A 22,537-nucleotide genomic window follows, 5' to 3' on the forward strand; every position below is an offset into this window, starting at 1 on the left:
GTGATGGTGACAGCACTGCACACGCCAGGCTGCTCTCTGCCGCAGACCTGCAGCCTGGCCCTGGCTCTGGCGCTTCCCAGCCGGTGAACTTGGGCCGGTCGCCCAGGAGGCTGTGGAAGTGATCGCCAAGGGCCCTTCCGGCTCTGACGCCCAGCCTAAATCAGGCCCAACCTTCGGATTAGCTGTGACTCACCTTCGCGTACGGGAGCTGCTCTCCACACAGCTTCCCAGACGCACGGAGCGGGGGGTCTTGGGAAGCGGGGGGCCGTGCGCTCCTCGTGAGTGCGCAGTACAAGGACGTTCCTCCCGGGGCGGGGAGGTGGGCTGGGGGCGGTGAAGGAGGGGCGTCCAGGAGCGTGGGAGCAGCCAGGATGCCCCGAACACGGTAATGAGGTCAGGACTGGCGCAGGCAGAAAGGAGCCGGACATCTCCAGTGGGGGGAGGGGAGCGCCCTGCACTTGGCGCTCGCACACAAAGTCTCATCCCACATCCTCAGCATCCGCTCCCCACCTCGCCCCCCAAGCCCCCCGTCCCGCCCAGGCTCTCCCCGCAGGAGCGCCCCTGCCTCCTCCGTGGTCCTGTGTGAAAGCATCGGGATTGTTTCCAGGCTGACTCACACCACTAATGTCAGGGAGCCGTGTCACACGGCGCTGGGCTCTGCAAGCTGTTGCTTGCGCGGTCGCCGCCGCCGCCGCCGCCGCTGCTCGCCGGCGGGGGCACCAGGGTCCGCGCGCGGGGCGGGGCGGGGCCGGGGCGGGGCCCGCCCCCTCCGCTCCCCAGCCCCGCCCCCCGGCCGCCCTCCCCCGCGGACCGCAATGATTTAGAAGTTCAGGAATCCCACGTGACGTCACCGGGGGGGTGATGTAATGCACTCTAAATAGAATGTATTGTAATCTTTGCTCAGTCCAACGTGGTCCCTTCACCCGGGCTCGGCTCTTGCCTTCTCCACACTTGTTTGGTAAGTTCCTAAAAATACGGCTCGGCCACTTCTGGGGCGTTTGCACGGAGGCACTTTTGCTGCACTTGCCGCGGGAGCCATCTCCGGCGCGCGCTCGTTTGCAGGGGTTGGCTCTCGGCGGCAGCCGCCAGCTGCCCGGGGCCGGGGCGCAGGTCACAGGGCAAGGAGCGGGGCAGAGGCGCTGCAGCTCGGGCAGGGCGAGCTGTGTTTGTAAACAGTGCGGCGGGCCGGCGGCAGGTTCCGGCCCGATGCCGCCCGACTGTGGAAGTGCGCCGCGCCCGCAGGCCGCCCCGGAGAGCCCGCGCCGCACCCGCGCCCGAGCCGCGCGCCCAGGGATGCTAACGTGGAGCCCGCGCCGCGGCCGCCCCGGCGTGCGTGCGCGTGTGGCAGCGCGCGCGTTTCCCTGCACGGGGGACAGTTGTGAACCGGGGGGTGTGTGTTTGCCTCCAGAGACCTGGCAAGGTGCGGAGCCCTCCAGAAGTGTGGTGAAGCGGCGGCGGCGGCGGAGACGGCGAGCCAGGAACCTCCCCCCCGCGTCCCCGGCTCTTCCCAGAGATGCGGCCGAACGCTCCCCGCCTCCCCCGGAGAAAGTTTGCAAACTTGCAGCGGGCGCGGCCAGGACTCCCTCCCGGAGCGCACGGCCACCTCCCCCGCGGGGCCGCCGCCGCAGCCGGGGGCGCGCGGCCCGGGACGGGAGGTCGCCCCCGGAGGGCGCTTGCCCGGGGCCGCTGCGGGCTCGGCCGCGGCCAGGCTCTGCGCCGGCCCGCGCGCCCGGTGCGCCCGCAGCCGCCCCCCACCCCCACCCCTGCGCGGGGCCCTCCTCTCCGGCATCACCACCTCGTCCCCGCCGCTGCCCACAAATGACAGCTCGGGCTGGAGCCGCGGCGGCGCCCGGGCAGCGCTCAGCTCTGCGGCGGCGGACTCGGGACCCAAACGCTTCAACTTTTCTCCAAGTTCTGGGAGGCGCCAGCCGCGCGGGCACCGAGCAGACCTTCGCTCCCGGCGGGGGCCGCGTGTTTTGCCTTCTCCGCGCCGGATTTCTTTGCAGGGAGGGCTGGGGCTGGATGAGGCCCCCGACCCTGTTGACAGCCCCCCCCACCTGATGCTCGTTCCGGGCGGGGAGCTGCGGGGGGCGCTGGTACCCGGCGTGGTCAGTCTGCAGTGTGTTTGATTTTCGTCTTTCCCTCCCTCTCTGACATGTGTCAAGGAACACAGGGCTGCATACAGCTCCATGACGTCATTCTGCAGGCCAGCTCCGGAGACTCCAGGGTTCGGGGGCCCAGAGTGCTGACAAAGCAGCTCTGCCCGCCGCCCCCGCCCGCGCCCGGGCGCCCCGGCCGGCTCCCGGGGCGTCTTTAGCGCCCTCTGGGTCGCGACCCCTCCTCCCCGGCCCTCCCCCGCCCACCTCGTTACCGCTGCGGCCCCGCCCCGCCCTCCGCGGCGCTCCCCCGGGGCGCGGGTTGTCGCCCGAGCGCCGCTGAGAGCCCGGGGGCGGCCCGAGGACCGTGGCACCTGACGTGCGCGCAGGCAGGGCTCTTCCGTTATTTACTCGCGGCGCCGGGCGAGCCCTCCTCTCCGGGGGTGAAGGTGCTCAACCCCACCGGGAGAGGCGCCCCGGGACGCTCTGGGTCCCGGGGTCACTCGGGAGAGCGCCGCCCCCGCCGCGAGCAGGGTGCCGGCCGCCGGCAGCACCCTGGGCGCCGAGCCGGGGAGGCCGGGACGCGGGGCGGGGGCTGCACCAAGTTTGGCTGAGAACAGCAAGATGAGCCCTTTTCTTTTCCAAAGCGAGGCCGAGCGCGCCGTGGCGTGCAGAGGACCGCGCGACAAATCGCCGCGCGCGTTGCGAAGTTTGCGCGTGTAGAGCAGTGAACGCCCAAGTGTTGGAACGGAGAGTCGGTCTCCGTCTCTGGCAGCTGAGACAGGACCCCTGTGCGTGACTTGTTCGAGGGCTCCAAGTGAAAAGAACCTTCTGGGAGGGGGCGGGGACGTAGATGTGCAGCAAAAACTCACCAAAAAAAAATTTACCAAGAGGAACTAGGAGAGCGGGGAGAGCGCGCTCTGATGTGGGGTCTGTGCAAACCAGCCGAAGCCGAGGTTGTCTTCTGAATCTGGGGCACCCTCCTGGGGACCCCGCGTTTCGTTAGCAGTCTTGACTCGCTTCTGAGCGAAAGCGGTGCTGGGGGGTAGGCGTGGGTGCGACTCCGGGCCGCGTTCTCACTCCTGTTCGTGGCGGTGTTTGTGACCGATGCTGGGGCAGAGATGTAGTCGCATGACCCCCGCACAATACACGCGCGTCGAAAATGTTCCATTTCTTGTTTGTGATGCATAGAGCTAGAGGGAAAAACGGCCCGGGTCACAGGCACTGGAGGGTGTGATTAATGATCAGTGATTTAGTGATCAGTGATTAGTGGTTTTATTCAAACTGTTACCTCTGACCAGAAGCACACATCAGAGGATTAACAGGCTCTTTAGATGAATGCTCATTAGTGGAAGGGGAAAAGCAAAGATAATAGGCATGCACCCAGGGACAACTTTCGAAGAAAATCATTCCCTTCCTCGGAATAATAAGCTCTATTAACAGAAAGCCCTTTTAATTTAAAACTTGCTTTTATCTTGTAAATCAAAGTTAGATGTAAAAGTTTGTAGTGCCATTATAACCTAAACTTTCCCATATCCACTCGATGTGGATTATCTCCGTAGCGATATTTTTTTTTTTATTTAAATAAACAATTGGACCTTTAGAGCGGCTGACATGCTCTGAGCTCCCGGGGTGCGAAGGTGTCCCCCCTCCCCGCCCGCCCCCCGGGGATGGAGATTGTTGCTTGCTAACTAGATGGCGCACTGCTATTTGGTGTTCTGCGCTGCACAGTGCACTGTGCAGCCTCAACTGAGCGTGTAGCTGCTTGCGAGGTGCTCCTCGCCCACAAAGTTGCTTCTGTGCAAGGTTGGAGGCTAGACAGTTCTACAAGTTTGTAGTCACATTTTCCATGTCAGTTAAATCTAGGGAGTTCGAGGCTACTGGAAAAATTAGTCTCATTACTGAGAGTTAGGGAGCGAGGCAGGGAAGGAGGTCCCTCTAAGTGGTAGGAGTGATTGTAAAAACCCCAGACCTGCTCTGTCTACAGAGAGCTGGTTTCACTATCTTCTCCTCTGAAATATTGAGGCGGGTACTCACACTGATTTTCTTCCCGGTCTTGCTGGTGAAAAAGAGAAGTTGCTAGAAAGAAACTTGGAGACTGCAGGAAGCAACACGTGGCTGATTTTCTTCTGCAGATAATGGTAAGGTGATGTTGATTACGCTTGGGAAGCTGCGAAAAAACTTTGCACTTGGTCCGATAGTCGCACTCTCCTTATTTTCACAGAGTGCAGAAACGGAATTCTTATTTTGTGCAGAATTTTGATGTTGCTTTTGTCAGTTTCCTGGGACTTGTAGTATTTGGAAGGTTGTGCATGTGTGAATAAGAGAATTATTTATGGAGTAAAATATGTTCTTGAGCATGTGGACTACAATGGAGTGGCGGGGAGGCACCGTAAGTCATGTGTTAGGTAAGACTCCCTTTTTCGGGAGCTTTCATGAGTCACTTCCAAAAGTAATGAAGTTTTGATAAGAAAGGAGTGCTTAAAAAAGAAAACTAAAAAATCAACAAAAACAATGGAAAGATATTTTCTACCTCCAAACCTAGACCCCTGTGATCCTGAAAAAGGATGCTCTGATTGTATATCAGCTCTTCCGTTAGTTTTAAGATTTAAAAACAAAGGAACTCAACTTGAGTCTCCCCACAAATTGACTTATTTTCCTTTGCTTTTCCATTTTATAAGGACTCATGCCTTTTAAAAAATCCTTATTGAATCACATAGGTTTTTGATTTTTCAGCTTTCCTTGGAGTAGACATGTTTGCTCCATTGATAGTACCTCCATTTCTGCTGTTTTTACATGTTAATTGCTGGTAGCTACAGAGAGCTTGTCAATTAGAAGTCAGTTGTGCCTTTACATAGTTGATACCTGAGCTTTCCTACAAAGCGGGAGAAACCAGGCCTTTATTTCTCCATCTCTGAGACTTTGCAGCTTCTCTTTGAAGAGGTGGTAGCTCCATGGTTCTTCCTGTTGCTGTCAAATCCCTCCTCTCCTGAGTTCTCACTGGGACTGACTTTCAGCAACCATTCCTCTTCATTCTGTAGTATTTCCTTAGCCAGGGAGGTGTCTTCTTAGGAAACAAAGTTATTCTGCTAGCGTGTGATGTTTGCCTGCTGCATCACCAACATGTGAATTTTGTCTTGAAGTTGTATCATTGGATTAAAATTGGGATTTGAGTGCACTTGCTCTTTTTGTCTTTTTTTTTTTTTTTTTTTTTTTTGTCTTCTTCACTTCAAAGCAATGCCGTTAGTCACAGAATTAATGTGATCATGGCTGGTGTTTCCCATCTATATGCTTCTTACAAATTGGATTTCTACAGCAATTTAAGATCTTTTTTTAGAGACAGCTTTCTTGGATGAAGATGGAACAATGATCTCAGTCAATTCATTATCTTGTCCAGTTTGACTACAGGAATCCACCAATGCTTCTATACATTAGTGTTTAAAGATTTAAATCTAGGACTATTTCTTTGAATTCTACTTTACAAAATTATGCAATTGAGATAAGGTAATAAGGGGGGGGGGCAGTAGCTTCCAATATCAAATGTGAGAAATACGCATTTCCAGATAGGCGGCACAGATTTAAAAAACCTTTTTGTGTTGCTATTTGTAAACCAAATAAGCGATCTATTTTGTGGCAGTGTTTTCAATAGGAAGTCTGGCACTTTAAAAATGACATCATGGTTAATGTTTTCATGAAAGAGTTATTACATTTTGTAATTAGGAAAAAAAATGGGCAATTAGTGTTTTTTGAGCATCCATTAGTATTCCATTGTTGGGAATCACAAATCATGGATTTAACATAAGAAAATCTAAGACGAGACAGCAAGCTTTTAGAAACGTGCAGTTCGTGGTAACATACTTCCAGAAACACGGAGAAAGTTCGTGCAGCTCTTACTGAGGCTTCTCTGGTTTTCAGAGAACATAGAGTTTAGGATAAATTCCTGAACATGTATTACATTGACATTTTCATATTTCTTCCTCCATGTTCACTCTGGTTTCTCTTTTCTCATCTGAGAAATAGATCAGGATCAATTTATCACTTTAAAAGTACATATTGCCATTTCTCCCATTTGCCTAAGGGTCACATTTCTAATCTCCACCCTGGAATGAACGAGGAGTAAATGTTCCCCCGTTCATGTTTGCCTTGCACTGGTCTTGGGGAGGGAGAAGGGGTCTTTTGGGCCTAGAGATCCCGACAGTGGGATTAAAGGGCGGGGAGACCCTTCTGTTGATCCCACCTCTTCCCTTACAGAGAAGACCCCCAGGTTTGTGGGTATCCCCTGGCTCACCCAAGGCGCACAGCTGGGGACCTTGCCTCCACGCTGGGCTCTGTTTTCATGAGTCAAACTACCATGGTCGCCACGGTCACAAGTGGAGCTTAACCCATGGCTTTGAATGCTCTGCTCTTTTCATGTCTTTTGCAATCAACCTTTCAATGGTGCTTTTTTTTTTTTTTTATCAGAACTTGTGAATGGATGCCTTAATCATATCTTTGCAATTTCTATCCCACTTATGTATTAACTGCCATGTTACTTTTTCTAACGTAGTCCTCCCAAATTGACCTTAACTTAATTTCTTTTTCTTCACTACTATTACTAAAATTGAAAATTATGCTGTCCAGATTTCCTCTGAGAGCAAAACTAGTAGGACTAAAAATAAGCTGAAACCATCTCAGATTACGGCAGGAATTTCATCATCTTTAAAAAAGGGATCTGAAAAATCATTTTAAAACACAAGAAATACTTTTATGTTATAGAGCAATAAAAACTATTTCCACTCTAGCAGGTGTGTTTTGCCCGGAACCCATCTGTCATATATTATCTTCCCAGGTTAGCATATATGAGAATGCTTGGAGGTGGACGTTATTATCTGAAAAGCGAGTTGAGTCTGGACGTCTTCTCTTTGAGATTTGATTGGTAAAACTTGACTCATCAGTAGGAACAGGAACCATGCATGCAAATCAGAGGGCTCCAGAGCCACAAGCATTAGAATTGAGATGATGCTCGGGCAATGCTGTATTGAAGATGGAGCATTACAATATCTAACTAGAAAACTCCAATGCCTGCACCATGTGTGTTGTTTGGCCCAGCCCAGCAGTTCTCTTTCCAGCTCTTTGCATGAAGGTTTTATGTTAGAATTCAGGTCTCTTTTATTCTTTTACTACACTGAGAGGGCCCTGTATTGTAGCGTGATTTCTCCGGTAAAACACATCTCAGCCAGTTTTAGGCATTTCTCTTTCTGCTGGCTTCCCAAGGTGTGTGGGTGGGAGGGAACATAGGCAACAAAATATAGCTTTTTTTCTTTTTGGTTTGAATTAGCTGTTTACTGGAAGAAATGCACTTAATGTGCAAGTTTGGTCAGGACCATTTTGTTTTATCAGAACAAAATGTTTTCCTTTGGGGGAAGTTGGCTGTCGGAGGAGCAGTAATTGTGCGCGCATCAGAGGCTGGAAGGCATTGTGGACGACCCCTCCCACGAGGGTTCCTCGCTGTGAAATGGCGTGCGGCTCTGACGGGCCAGGCGCACCTTGCTGCAGTAGCATTGTCCAGGACTCATGGACTTTGGGGAGGAAGAACCACAGTAAGGACCCAGGCTTGTACATTCTGAGCAGGGTCTTCCAGAAGTGCATGGAAAAATGTGTGTTTTGAAAACACTGGGCATGAATTAAAAAAATTTTGTATTAAATAAGCTTATTGTTCAATTCCATTTTCCATGATCTTTTTGAAGCACCCTCCTGCTGTGTCCAAGATGTTTCTCAGAATGCTGAGGCTTCCAGGGTCCTTTCTCTTCTGCATCCCGGTAAACCATTCTCCTGGTTCGTTCTCTGCATTTCCCTTCGTGCTCGTGCGTCTCTAAACTTGTTTTTTAGCAACCATTCCAGCTGCCTTGCTTTCATGAGTAACCCTAGAATAACAAATCACAAATGTGCACCTGACAGAGAGAGGGTACTTTTCCAAAAGAGAAATCGATTTTTAATATCCAGTGTTAAAAAAAATAATGAGGGACAGGTTTGAAGTCCCGTTGATGGCATCCCTGTCTTTGCCATCCAAGGCTCTGGTAAAGCATGGTTTATGCAAAGAAGGAAATCCCAAGACTGGAAGGGGCAGTTGCTGAAGTGCTGCCTTGGAATCCTTGCTCCTTTGCCTCCATGTCTTCATTTGTGATAAAAGACTTTGGGCAAAAGCGGGAGCCTCAGGTGCAAGCTACATACCAGGGGACTTCAGAGTTCATGGAAAATGCATGTTAAGGAAAAACTGCATGATTTTTAAAGCTTTTTGCACCAAAACAAACATCTCTTAATTCCCTGTTCCAATGAACTTTTTGAAGCCTCTTTGCATATAATTTCAACTGTTCTAGTAGCTACATTCAAAAGATAAAAATGAACAGATGAAATTGATTTTAATAATTGTATTCATACAGTCTATCCCAAATATTGTCATTTAGCATACAGTCAATACAAGATGTCGAGATGTCTTTTTTTTTAATTAAATCTTTGCGATGCAGCATGTGTTTTACAACTACAGCAGAGCTGGGTTTGGGCTAGCCACAATACAAGTGCAAAAGCCCACTGTGACCCAGGCCTATGGTGTCAGACAGTGCATGTCTGTGTCAGTGCTTCTTAATCCTCCCAGCCCAGCACAATCCCCCCACCCCAGGAGCTAATGAGAGACAGAGATACCCCTCCCCACTGAGAGTCTGACTTAATTGGTTTGGGGTGGGGACCTAGGCCTCTCTATGTTTTCAAAAGCTCCACAAGCGTTTCTAATGCATAGCCAAGGTTGAGGAGCGCTCTTCTAACTGATCTCGAAGGAATCTGCTATTCTCATAGCCTGTGATTCTATTTAAGGAAAAGAATTGCAGCAAAGTGTTCATTTGAGTTCAAGGGTAGCCTGCAGTTGTTTATCGGCTGGTAGGTGCTGTGCCCTACAAGACGTATTTAAGAAAATAGACACAGTAAAGCGCTTTACGGAGCAAACAATGTGCAAGGCAGTTCTTTGTGCCCCACAGGAGCCCTGCTTCGGGTAAGTTTCAGACTTGGGTGTTTGAGATGTGGGGCTGCCCTGGAAGTCTTCACATTGGGTTTGATTTACAGGCGGTCCCCTAGAAACCACCCATTTTGGAGAGGGTCAAGGTCCTCCCATTTCAGTGAATTTCGCCCCAGATCCTACTTGCCTTCAGCTGTTTTAGGGAGGGGCCCTCTTACTGCATTTGAGACACCTGGGTCCCCCTGAGGTTCTTGCCTCTGATTTTTTAACACGATTTGTGTCACTACCCAGACCAAACCTGCTTATCAACCCTAGACTGAAGGTACTCATTCGATCTGTCATCTTTAAAAAATTTTCCATAAAATTAGTAAATATAAATTAATAACATTTAAAAATATTAGAGGAATCAATATTTCTCAATGAATACCAGAATGGTTTATTTTAGCAACTACATATTTCCAATATTGTCAGTCTGTATATTCACTAAAGATGCAAAAAATACAAAATATTACTTTCCCACCCCCTCGCTCACCTTTTTGTGGAGCCAGCATTGCTTGTGCAGGGCCCTTGAGTTCCCGAATCCGTGAGTCATCTCACCCTGACCCGCTCTCCGATCCACTGCAGAGCCATCCGTTTCTAAATTCATGTCAGTCTGACCACGGGCCTCTGAAACCCTTTTAGACACAAAGCTACGTGGTTTTCTGCACGTTGCTGTGACCATGTTTGTGTTTTCTGTAATGTCTCGCTGGGGAAGGGTTTTAATGTCCTTTGATTAGCACATGGCTCTAATGCCCATGGTATGGATGGAGAAGCCACGAGATTGACAGGGCTAGGCACCTTGCTGGCTGGTCAGGCTCACGTCAGGGCTCACGTTTATGAAGGGCATGCCACCCAGGTGTGAGCTCGTCTCCGGGTGCCTGTAAGTGGGGCTTTTCCACTGTGTGTGCTATTGCCTTTGATAAAAACAACATTGTTGCTGATGCTTTCCCATGCACTCAAATGAGCTTTCTGTGCTAAGATGAGGAAACTTCAAAACGTTTTTATAAAAAACTGAAATTGCTAGCTAAGTTTATTTCGGCGCCAAAGAACTTTGAAATCCATGCGTCATTTTTGTTGTTTTTTTTTTTTTCCATACTGTGTATTTACCATGAATTTTTGAAGACACCTGGGCTGCATGGATTTCAAAAAAATTTTTTTGCACCAAAATAAACTCCTGTCCATTTTTCACAGACCTTCTGAAGTACCCTTGAATTCTTACACCCCAGCTTCAGACTACGCGTACCTAGAATGATTCACAGATAAAGACAGGTACATGAACTTCTTAGCGTGGCATCTATTCCGGAAGTAGCATGGAGACATCTGTTGCATACGTGCTTTCTGTGGTAGCCGGGGAATCTTCCTCTCTGGCCACCTTGTGATTGAGTGCTAGAGGCCTGCGTGTGGGGAGACGCTGAGATCAACGCCAGTTGCTCATCTGCTTTGGGGATGAAGGTAAAGGGCTTCAGTGATTCATTTGCTCAGCAAGATTGGCTCTAGCCAAGAATTATCTTTTTTAGAGTTATTTATTTGAAATGCAGAATGACAGAGAGAGAGAGAGAAAGAGGGAGAGGGAGAGGGAGAGAGAGAGAGGAGATTTCTTCCATCTGCTGCTTCACTCTCCAAAAGGCTGCAATAGCCAGGGCTAAGGGCAAACCAGACTGAAGCCAGGAGCCTGGAACTCCATCCAGGTCTCCGGCACAAGGGTGGCAGGGACCTAAGGACTTGGACCATCTTCTGCTGCTTTCCCAGATGCAGTCTCACATGCCATTGTGGAATGTTGACGTCCCAAGTAGCGCTTTTAACAGGCGAAATGTAAGCCACAATTAATAGTGCAATTTGAGACCAGGGCCAGGGAGTGATACTTTGGGATCCTTTTCTAAGCATGATGTTAAAGCAGTCTCAAAATCCACAAATAGATGTGCTTCTGCTTGTATATGAGTATGGCCGTGGATGACTAGAAGGTTATCAGGGCATATGCTGCTAACTTGGCTTGTCTTTTGGGGATGCCCGTGAATACATTGTTACTCCTTTCAAGCAAAGTCTATATCTGCACATTGACTCAGGTACATCCCGCTGATTAAGTTTTGCTAGATTGGAAAAAGTGGAAACTACACTTACAACGCTCTTTTTTCTAATGAGGCCCATCCAAGCACACATTGTTTACAATTCCATCTTCCAGCTTCACGGGGCCAGATGACTAACCACCGTCAGTCTCAGTGCCGGGATGCGTGCACCGCATCAGAGATGAGGGCGCCGGTGTTTTGGCACCATGAAGCAGCATGGAATTTGAAATGGTACTTTTTGCTAAATATTCATGCTAATCTCCCAACCATTCGAAATATGTAAAAACAAAAACATAAACAAAACAGTGATGTCTGCTCACTGGATGGGGGTGATGCTGGCAGAGAAATGCAATTATTTATTTTTCATGCGTTTCAGAAGCACTTGCAAAAATCGGGGAGGAAGAAATGACATAATCACTTGACATGCCCTTTGGAAGGGATATTCTTATGACAGGCAGCTTAACCTTTGAACCCATTTTTATTCTTTCCAGGGAATAGATTTTTTTTAAATGCACAAAAACGGTTGGATCTTTAAAAGGAAAGCTATAAGGGTAAATTATACAAATACTTGATCTTTAAGAGTTAGCAGATATCCTGGAAGTTCTATTTAAAAGGTCTTATATTATTTTACAGTTTTAATTATTTAATACTAATTTCTTAAAAATACAGGATTTTGGGTTGTGTAACAATGTGAATATGCTTGTCACTACTGAACTCTTTAAAAGGGTTAATACAATACTTTTTATATCTTCTGTATGTTACTGCATTTATAAAAAATAGTAGGAGTAAGATTTGCTTATATTCATCCTCCAGATGGAAAAATATAATGTACAGACCAATTGTCCCAAATGTAGGGGCTATAGTGTTTTAATGGAAAGGTCAAAAATCCAAAGAATTCTTTTGCTCTTTGGGCTAATGCAAGAGGTGACATCAACATGTGTGTCTGTCTATGTGTGTGTGTGTGCGTGTGCGTGTGCGCGTGTGTGTGTGATGTCATCCTGACAAACAGGAGAGACACAATATTGGATACCTCTCCACTAGACGTCGGCTTGGATCTGTTTGGGCTGTGCGTGTAGAAGCTGTTATCATTTAAGTCAAATATGTGCTCATTTGGCCTTCTTTTGAGTATTTCTGTTTGGCTTTACTTGATTGGTTTTCTCAGTACAGGGATGAACCCAAATGAGACCAGTGAAAAAGTCCAGGGAAGCAGCCTTGTCGGTTATGGGAGGGACTCTGCCCATACTTCAGAGCGACACTGGCCAGGGAGAAGTTGTTTGGTCGGGGACAGTCTAGGAGCGGGAAGTTCTGGCAGCAGATCACAGGTGGGATGGAGGAGGAAATGAGAGATGTTTGACTTGGAAAGGAGAAGGCGTGGGTTTGTGTGAAATGTCAAGGAGCATTCTATGGACAAGGGGTACTCTATTTTCTGACTTTTTCTCTGTGGTTCAAGGAAAAACAGTGGAAAATGGAGGAGGGAGAGGGGTCTGTGTTTACTATTTTGGCTCCGAACAGGAATGAATGGTGGAACAAGCAGAGCTGTACATCAGTGGAATGGACCATCTCAGAAATTGGTGACCCCCTGGCCGTGGAGTGTGTGGACTACTGAGAGAGGTGTTTCTAGAAGCAGTGGAGCCTGGCCTTTGTGGGGTATGGATTTTATCAATCAATCTGGAAGCTGGTTTCCAGAAAAAAGGCACAGAGGCAAATGTTCATGAAAAAGTCCAGACACCTTGGAGTGAAAACTGGGCTTGGTGGTTCTTGCCTGAGATGTTGTCCAGTAGCCTCTGTACCCATAAACCTTGAACTCCTGTGGCTGACTATGAGCTGCGTCTTTTGGTCAGAACTACATGTGTTTGTAAAGACACTGCCTGGCCATGTACTTAACTAAAAAGATAACTTTTCCATTAGCACTGGTTGGATCATCATTTGTGTTTCTCCGCGAGGATCACTTCCTGTTTGCTGGAGAGCCTAGCCCTAGAAAACCATTGACATTTCAAGGGTTCTCCAAGTTGTTTCATATAAGCCGTCTTATTGACGTGACACACAATGCAGTGAGGTGTTTAGGACAGGTCTTAGCATCCCTACTTGATGGATGAAGATATTAAGACTTGCAGGGTTTAAGTGACGCGGGGGACCCAGAGTCAGTCAGTGCCACACGTGTAATCAGAGTGCAGGCATCAGCTTCCCTCCCTCTCCTCTCCCGTTCTTCTTGGTCCTCCCCGTCCGTCTCCATGCCAGCCCCCCAGGTACTTCTGGAACCCAGGGGGCTTTATGTTACCAAGAAATAGCAACAACCGCAAATAAACCAACATACTCTCTTCCAACCAAAATGCCAGAGTCCTGCTTGAGCCCCAGTTGCTCTGTGTGACGGACTGGCCAGGGCAGGGGACTCTTGTTGACAGATGCCTTCCTGGAGTGCTGAGGACCCCGAGACTCCCTCCCCTCATTAAATATTTACTGCACATCTGTGATGTGCCAGGCCCTAGGGGTCCGTGATCCAAAGGGGACACAGTCCCTCTGCTGCAGAACTCCTGTGAAACGGAGCACCAAACGGTTCACTCTCATGGCTTTTAGGAGGGGACAAGACTAGAGGCCGAGAACCCAGCTTAGTCGGGGGTGATGGGGCCTTGGCCAGGACTGGGTGAGAATCAAGCCAGGGAAGAGGTAGGACCCATGTGGCTGTGGACTGAGTCATTGGAAAATGAATGGCAGGGGGAGGGAGCAGCTCTTTCCAGGGGAGCGTGGATTTGGAGGAAGCCTGGCGCAGTAATGAAGTCCTGGCTGTCCCTGGTGGTGTGGGAGGGGAGGCAAGAGACTGGCCCAGTACCCCAGGGGCTTAGTAGCGGTGAGAAAAAACTCCAAGAGCAGCTCTAACAACACGCTGTCATGAGGCCATTGGCAAATTCTGTCAGAATGGAGCTACGCCTCCTTGCCCCCAGGGAGGGGGGAGCAGGGCATCCCAGGGCAGCCAGGGCTCTGGCACTGAGGGTGGGGCTAGGACATGGCCAGGTGTATTAGGGTCCTGGGACTGCTGGGACAGAGAAACAGACTGGGAAGACTTCAACAAGAGCCAGTGATACTGTCACACTCCTGCAGTCTGGAATTCAGAAACCAAGGTCTTAGCAGGGCTGGTCCCTTCTAAAGGCTCGGTGGGAGAATCTGTCCCAGGCCTCTCTTCTGGGCTGGCACACAGCCTTCTCTGCATCTTCACGCCCCACACCCCGGCATGCCTGAGTCTCTAAAATGCCTCTTCTTTGGGGGATACCAGTCCTGTTGGATTACCCAGATGGCCCTGACGGCCTTGATTTATCTTTACTATTCCTGCAAATACCTTATCTACACATAAGTCACTTTCAGAGGTACTGGGGGTTGGGACTTCAGTATGTCTCTCTTAGTGGGGGATGTGATTCAATGATAACAGCAGGTGCACCCCTCAAGAAGGCAGCGCCCAGGGCAGTAGTCACGGGACTCCACAGGAGTTGGCAGATGGGGAGTGTTGGGGATGATAACCATATATGTTTTGTCACATGCTAAAGATAAGCTCTGGGTGGACCCCCAGAAAAAAACTTGGAACAAGTCGTCCTAGATGGGATCCACCTAGTACCACGTAGAGGCAAAGTCAGCAACACACAGCCAAAGCAAAGCAAGGGCCAGCGTTGGAAACAGATGTGACCGGGTGACACTGATTGACAAAGCTGCTCATGTGGGCATTGTCCTTGGTCTGGGCTTGCGTGTCCTCCAGAGCAACACTCGCTTTTAACCTTGAGCAGAAAAGAATTAAGTCCAAGTGTAGTTTGTTACCCTGGCAGCCTTAATAATTATTGTTTTGATGCACTGTTACTGACAGGGACCAAAAATATAAGTTCCCATAAACACACACACACATGTCAGGATGAGTGTAGATGTTTCAGTTTAGGAAGAAAAAGTATTCTGATTATCTGGTTGTTGATGATGGACAAACATTATCTCTGGCACAGTGAAAGTGAGGAGACAAAACTCCAAATTTTAAGAGCATATCTTAATAAAAGACAAATGGCCCATTTAAAAAATGAGCAAAGGATCTGGCTACGTAGTTTTCCAAAGAAGAAATACAATTGGCCGATAAGCACATAAATAGGTATTCCACATCACTAGCTATCAGAAAAAGTAAAACCACTGTGAAATAACACTTCATACCCACGGGGATGACTTTTAAGATAAGAACAAACAGAGATGAGAATTTGGAGAGACTGTAACGTCATATATTGTTGGTGAGATGTGACACGGACACTTCGGAGAGCAGTTTGGCAATTCTTCAAAAAGTTAAACCCTATGACCCAGCAATTCTATGCCTAGCCACATACCCAAAAGAAATGGAAAAATATGTCCACCCAAAAACTGTACCAAGTGGTCATAGCAGGGGCATTCGTAATAGCCAAACATTGAGACCCAAAGTCCACCAACTGATGAGTGGATAAGCAAAGTGTCATATCTCCATATATTGGAATATTGTTTGTTCATGAAGAGAAGTATTGATACATACTATATAACATGGATGAACTTTCCTGGAGACAGAAGGTAGATTAGTCTTGTCTAAGGCTGGAGATAGAGCTAGGAGCTCAGATGTGCTGGGTAAGGGGTATGTGACTTCTTTTGAGGGGGACCAAAATATTTTGAAGTTGATTGTGGTGATGGTTTTAAAAAACCTGTAGACATTCTAAGGTCCCTGGATGCACATTACATGGGTGAATTTTGTGTCACTTCTATCTCAATAAAGCTATTAAAAAAGATAATAGATGGAAAATAGATGGCTAAATTCTGTTGGAGTATACACCAGATAGCATAATTTGATCCAACAACTTCTCTGCATATTTGGAATGAATGCAGCAAGAGAAGAGTGTTGAATAGGAACATTCCAGACCTCAGTAATAGAGTCACCAACTACTAAAATTCTTACAGAGTATGACATGTGTGGCCCACATTGCTTTGGGGACAAGGTCCCCAACTCCCAGTGCCACACTAAACATTTCCTTCTAGACAAACTGCTGCTGTTTCTTGGTTTTCCAGTGATTCAAACACAAGCAAAGCTTCATGTCAGCTGTCCTCCTGGCATTCCCATTTCTGTGGGGGCCACCGTTGTCCTCTGGGACGCCCACTGGAAGCTCCACGACTTTGCTTTTTCCCTTGGTAGTCACGAACGTGTCATTACCAAGTCTTCCAGACTCTGCTGCAGAAATGTCCTGTGATTTTTGTCCTCCTGCCCTGTCTGCTTTTTAAAAAATTCCTTCTACGAGCTGACATTTAAGAGAAATGGGATTATTTATTGAGTCTTTATTGAACCTACTCTGTTGTTCTACCATGTCAACCGTCATAGCCAACCTACCAAAGAGCTAGATGCTCTGTTTGTAGACACAGAAAGTGGAGTGTAGAGGTTAAGGAATCTGTATAAACATGACAGAGCCGGTACATGGACGAGCAGGGTTTGAATCCAGCTTTGTCTGGCCCCTGAGCTCGTCTCTTTCCATCCCGGCTGCCACATGAGTCTTTCCATTCAATGGCTCTGAACAGTCATTCCCCGACTCAGAAGCCTTCACTGGATCCTGTTTTGTATTCCCTAGGCCAATCCCGGCCACATCCCTGCAGGTAAATGCCATCTCCAGGCCAGATCCACAGTAAACTCTGGTTTGTGTTGAGTTTCCCTCCACCATGTCCATACATAGATGTTCCACCTTCTCATACGTGGATGTTCGAATGCACACACACACACACACACACACCTGTGGGAGCGCTGCTCTTCAAGGCCTACCTCAATCTTCATCTCCTGATCTCCAAAACCAAACACTGAATGCAAAATTACCTAATTCCTTAGTGCTTTGATGATGTTTTTCTTATAATTTTTTTAAATGTATCTTCTGTTGGTTATTTTTGTGTTTGTCATAAATTCCCTTTCTTGGATTGTAAAGGCCATAATAGCAAGAACTGAATCTTTCTTTTTTAAAGCATTTATTTATTTATTTGAGAGGCAGAGTTAGAGAGAGGAGAGAGAGAGAGGTCTTCTATCCACTGGTTCACTCCCCACATATCTACCACAGCCAGAGCTGGGCCAATCCAAAGCCAGGAGCCAGAAGCTTCCTCCAGGTCTCCCATGTAGGTGCAGGGGCCCAAGCACCTGGGCCATCTTCCACTGCTTTCCCAGGCTACCAGCAGAGAGCTGGATCATAAGTGAAACAGCCGGGACCTGAACCAGCACCCACATGGGATGCCAGCACCATAGGCAGAGGCTTAAACTACTAGCCACAGTGCAGGCCCCTAGAAATGAATCTTGCCACATTTCGAGTTCCCTCATAGATCTTATAGAGTCAGTATTTGTGCCTCACATGAATTCAAGGCTATCCATAGTGTACAGTCAGTGGTTATGCATGGCATATAATAGATGACTGTACATAGCATACAGTTGATGCTCATACACAGGGTAGAGTCGATGGTTACCCGTAGCATATGGCAGATGCTTATGCATAGCATATACTCAGTAGATATATGCAGCAGGTAGTCGATGGTTAATCCATGCTGAGTGAGTTGGTTAATGGACCCAGGTGCAGTGTTGTCAAGAATTTCCTATTACCAGCATGAGATGGTGCATGCCTAGTGATTGTTCCAGGGAGGACCAGTTTATGGAGAGTTTTTAGGTCTATTGACAAAGTCCCCTTCCCGCAGCATCAATGTAATTCCAAACTCTGAAGCTTGAAGATTGTTGTTGTCGTATTTTAAAAACCCAAAAAATGGGGATGGGATGAGTAAATCTCACAGAATCTCATAACACTACAAAATCATTGATTTTTAAATTTTTACATTCCTTTGTATATGTTGTCCAAGTAACCATAATTCCTGAATAGCTTGAAACAGCACAGACACATTTTGAAATTGTGCTTCCTTCACTTAAAATTCTACCACAGGCATTTTTTCATATTGCTACATAGTTTCAAATCTATGATTATGCGTGAGATTCTGTTGAGTTGCTATAGCACAATTTCTTAACCATCCCCTATTGTTTGACATGCAAGTTTGCTGTGGATTTGTTTGTGATTCTAAAAAACACATGACCAGTGTTTTGGCAAGAGATGTAAGTAGTCTGTAGACACTCATCTCCTTCCCCTCGTGTTGGTTGAAAAATCCTCTTTTAGGGTTGAGCTGAGAAAATTGTGGCAGAAACCAACTGGGTGCCTCCACTGTTCTCTTTTTCCTTCTGTCTTTGCCTCTGTTCCTCCCTTCACATTGTTCCAGGGGCTCAGGAACCTGTCCCAGGGGCTCAGGAACTGTCCTCCTCCCCAGGAGAGGACCTGGCTACAACTCTACCTGTCCATCCCTCCTCCTCCCATCCCTCCTCCTCTCCCTCTCCCCTCACTTCTCCAGGGCCTCAATCTTTGTAAGATCTCTAGCACTCATTTTGGGCATTGATACTTTTGTTATACAAGGCTTCTGGAAATGACCAGGTGGCAACCCCACCAAGTGCATCATGACAGGGACCTTTAGCTGGAACTCTTCTAGGTTCTAAGGATATGGTAGCGAACCAAACAGACAAAATCTCTAAGCCAATTAGTAAATAAATAATGCATCATTTAATAGTAAGTGCTAAAGAGAAAGCTACCACAAAGTGAGTGGATGAAGTATGCTCTTTTGTCTTTTGGTTGGAGTAGTCCAAGAAGACATAAACTAACACGAATACTTAAGGAATTGCTCAAGTGGGAAGGAATTTCTACAGCATTCTGGAGAAAGAACTTTCCAGCAAGGGAGCTGCTAGTACCAATGGCTGGTGTGTCAGATGCTGAGCTCAGAGAGCTTCAAGGAAGCAGATGCAGTTAACAAGGGGAGAAGAGGGAGGTGGTACTTGCCTGTCCCACGGGGACTTGTAGACCGGGCTGTGGACTTTGGCTGATGGTCTCAATAATATAGGAAGCCATTGGGGAGTTTCAAAAATGATTATTTATTTAATTAATTTGAAGGGGAAAAGGAGAGGGGGACAGACAGACACAGACTCCCATCTTCTGTTTCATTGCATAGATTCCCACAATAGCTGGAGTTGGGCTAGGACAATGCCAGTAGCCAGGAACTGTATTCAGGTCTCCCGTGTGGTGCAGGAGCCAAGTGCTTAAGCCAGCACCTGCTGCCTTCCCAGGGTGCTCATTAACAGGAAATTGGAATGGAATACAGAGCCAGGATTCAAACCCAGGCACTGTGAGATGAGAAGTAGTTGTTTCATGTAACAGCTTAACTGGTGTTCCAAGTACCTGCCTCTGCCATTTGGTAGATTTTAATTATTTATTTTTACTGATTTTAAAGGCAGATGACAGAGAGATGAGAGAAAGAGCTAGAGATAGCAAGAGATCTCCCATCTGCTGATTCACCCCCCAAATGCCCACAACAGCTAGCAACTAGGCCAGGCTGAAGCTAGGTGCTATCTGGGATCCATCCAGGAACTTCACCTGTGTCTCTTACATGGGTGGCAGGAACCCAAGTGCTGCCTCTCAGGCACATTAGCAGGAAGGTGGATTAGAAGTCAAAGCAGGACTCAATCCCAGGGGCTCTGATATGGATTGTGAGTATCCCACTAGCATCTTAACCCATTGTGTACAATGCCTGTCCCCACTGGGTAGTTTGAAGTGGAGAATTCATCACATATAAAGATTTCACTCATAAAGAATGGACTTTATAGGATCAAAGGATGGCAGCAGGGAGACCCAGCAGGAGGCAGGTGGCAGGGATGGCTTGCACTGGGTGACTGTAGAAGAGGTGGTGAGATTTTGAAGGCAAAACTTACATGACTTGCTGATAGATTGGGTGCAGGGGTAAGCAAGGAGGCAGGCAAGATGTTAGGGTTTTCGACTCGAGATTCTGCAAAGATGCAGTTGCCATTCACTGAGATGGGGAAGATGGTAGGTGGAACAAGACTGCTGGGTGGACGTACTGATAGTTCAGTTTGGGGCATGTTATAGGAGATGTTGAGGAGAGAGTGAGATACTGAGTATGGAGTTCAGGGAGGGGGTGTGGCCTGCAGATATAACTGGGATTGAGGTCATAGTCTCCAGAGTCATATAGACCAGCCTTGTCTAACAATGGCCCCCAACCATGCTGGACTTTTAGGTCCTTGAGAAGCTGTGCCCTTCTCAGTTGCAGGGCCTTTGCACATACTGTCCCTTCTGCTCAGTGCCTTCCTGCATGGCTGACTGGTTTTCCCTGGTTTCCTTATCTAAGTAGGTCTCTGTTGTATACCACTGCTACCCTGAACGTTTCATTCCTAGTATTTGTCAGTGGTCAGATTTGTGTTCCTTGGTGTGATTTGTAATTTAATTTATTAAAATTTACACCCCACATGTCCCACTGGAATCAAAATTCTGAAATGTCGGGGATCAAGCATGTTTTGTTCATCGCCATTTCGCCAGCATCCCGCATGGCATGGCATAGCGAGTTCTGTGATATTCGCTGAACGAGTGGATGGCTGTTACTAATGTAGTACTTTATATATGGGAGGCTGCGCTTCCTTTACTCATAATGGTACCATCCCGAGAGTAATCACGCCTGATGATTTGTTTATCTTCTTAAAATGTAGACTAATTGATTGTTTAATGGCCCCACATGGCTTTTGAACACTTTTTTTAAAATGAGGTATTACGTGAGAAGGGAATGGACTGTGGCTGAAGACTGAATGATCACTTGACGGTGAAACTTTGCAAAGCAAAGGAATTCAAGGCTTGGATAAACTTCCTCCTCAAAGCTCCCTCCTCCCCTCATTTCCCTGTCAGCAACTTGGTTGCATTTCTGTGCCCACCTCTGTCTACCACTGCTGAGGTCACTTTGTAGTGACCTTGGCTAAGACCTATTTCTTATGACTGCCATGTTTATCAGGATGATAGGCAGTGGCAGGCAGGGGCAGGCTGGGGGCGTCGTGTAGGATGAAGCCATCTGAGCTGGCTGCGGACCTCCTTGGCTGCCTCGTAGAGAGCTCTGTGGCTTCCAGCCCCATCCTGGGAGGTGGTAGGACCCATACTCATGGGGAGAAATTTGGTTTCCCAAGAAAGGCTTGTTAGCTCACCAAAGAGCTCTAGCTTTCTGTCTTTGGCGGTCTAGAGCTGAATGAAAGACAGGATTGCCGCAGGGAATGGGATCTTTGCAGCCTCTGGAAAGGCTGGGGTGAGCTTTCAGAGGAACCAATGTTTGGAAGGCACATTTGCAGGTTACGGGAGTACACGTTTGTGTGTTGCATATGTATGTAAAGAGATTTTTTTAAAAAAAGATTTATTTATATATTTGAGAGGCAGAGTTACGGACAGAGGGAGGGAGAGACAAAGAGAAAGGTCTTCCATCCACTGGCTTACTTTGCAAATGGCCACAATGGCTAGTGCTGGGCTGATCTGAAGCCAGGAGCCAGGAGCTTCTTCCAGGTCTCCCATGTGGGTCCGGGGGTCCAAGCGCTTGGACCATCTTCTGCTGCTTTCCCAGGCCATTAGTAGGGAGCTGGATTGGAAATGGAGCAACCAGGAATCAAACTGGTGCTCATATGGGATGCTGGCACTGCAGGCAGAGTTTTAACCTACCATGCCACAGTGCCAGTCCCATTAAGAGACTTTTGATAAATTGATGTATACATATGAGAGCACTTCACAAAAATTGTGGGACTGGAATTAAAAGATAAGTTTATTCTGGTGCAATGTTTGGAAATCTATGCTTATAAGGAGGATTTAAAAAGTTAATGAAAATGTGTATGTTGAAAAAAAATGCATGGATCTCAAAATTGCTTGGCCCTAAAATAAATTTTTCATTTGGCTCCATTTTCCCATGAACTTAAAACTATTTTAAAAATTTACCTATTTGACAGACAACAAGACACAGAGAGAGAGCTCTCTTCTGCTGGCCCACTCCCCAAATGTCCTCGGCGGCCAGGGGGCCCAAGCTGGGAGCTAGGAACTCAATCCAGGTCTCCCATATGTGTGACTGGAACCCAACTACAGGGAAAGACCTGATTCCAAACTCACAGAGCTGTTGCCAGCCTCAGATGATCCACATCTATGCTTCCTTTCATGGGTGTTGGAAAACTTCAGGCCCTGATGGGGGCCCACCAATAGGTCTGGGACATTGGTTCCTTTCTATTGGGTACTCTTTGCTGGTGAGCTCACAACAGGGCAACTGGTTTCCCTAGGAGCAAGCAAGGGCTCCAAGAAGGAGAAGGCAAGAAATAGAAGTCTCAGGTGTTTTTAAACATTGAATCTCAGATGTGACATCCCACCACCTTTACCATATTCTATCCATCGGAAGCAATATCCTCAGGTTAGACTGTCCTCAAGAGGAGGGGATGGCACAAGTGCACGCTGGGAGACAGGATC

At 47.8% G+C, this 22,537-nt stretch overlaps 1 protein-coding gene across 5 annotated transcripts in view; it reads left to right on the forward strand.

Moving 5' to 3' along the window:
• Positions 1-898: 898 nt before the first annotated feature.
• Positions 899-22,537, forward strand: part of CREB5 (cAMP responsive element binding protein 5) — a 433,104-nt gene continuing 411,465 nt past the window's right edge. Inside the window, exon 1 of one of the 5 annotated variants that reach the window (XM_062179484.1) lies at positions 899-958. Coding sequence is in view for 3 of the 5 variants with exons in the window: in XM_062179486.1 (XP_062035470.1) it covers positions 11,400-11,414 (15 nt within the window). In the remaining 2 variants the exon portion in view is untranslated. Of the gene's footprint in view, positions 959-3,777; positions 4,238-8,476; positions 11,415-22,537 lie in introns of those variants that run through there. The other 4 variants (XM_062179485.1, XM_062179483.1, XM_062179486.1 and 1 more) reach the window with 4 other exon arrangements.

The sequence above is a fragment of the Lepus europaeus genome, chromosome 20, assembly GCF_033115175.1.
Source record: "Lepus europaeus isolate LE1 chromosome 20, mLepTim1.pri, whole genome shotgun sequence".
Lineage (NCBI taxonomy): Eukaryota > Metazoa > Chordata > Mammalia > Lagomorpha > Leporidae > Lepus > Lepus europaeus.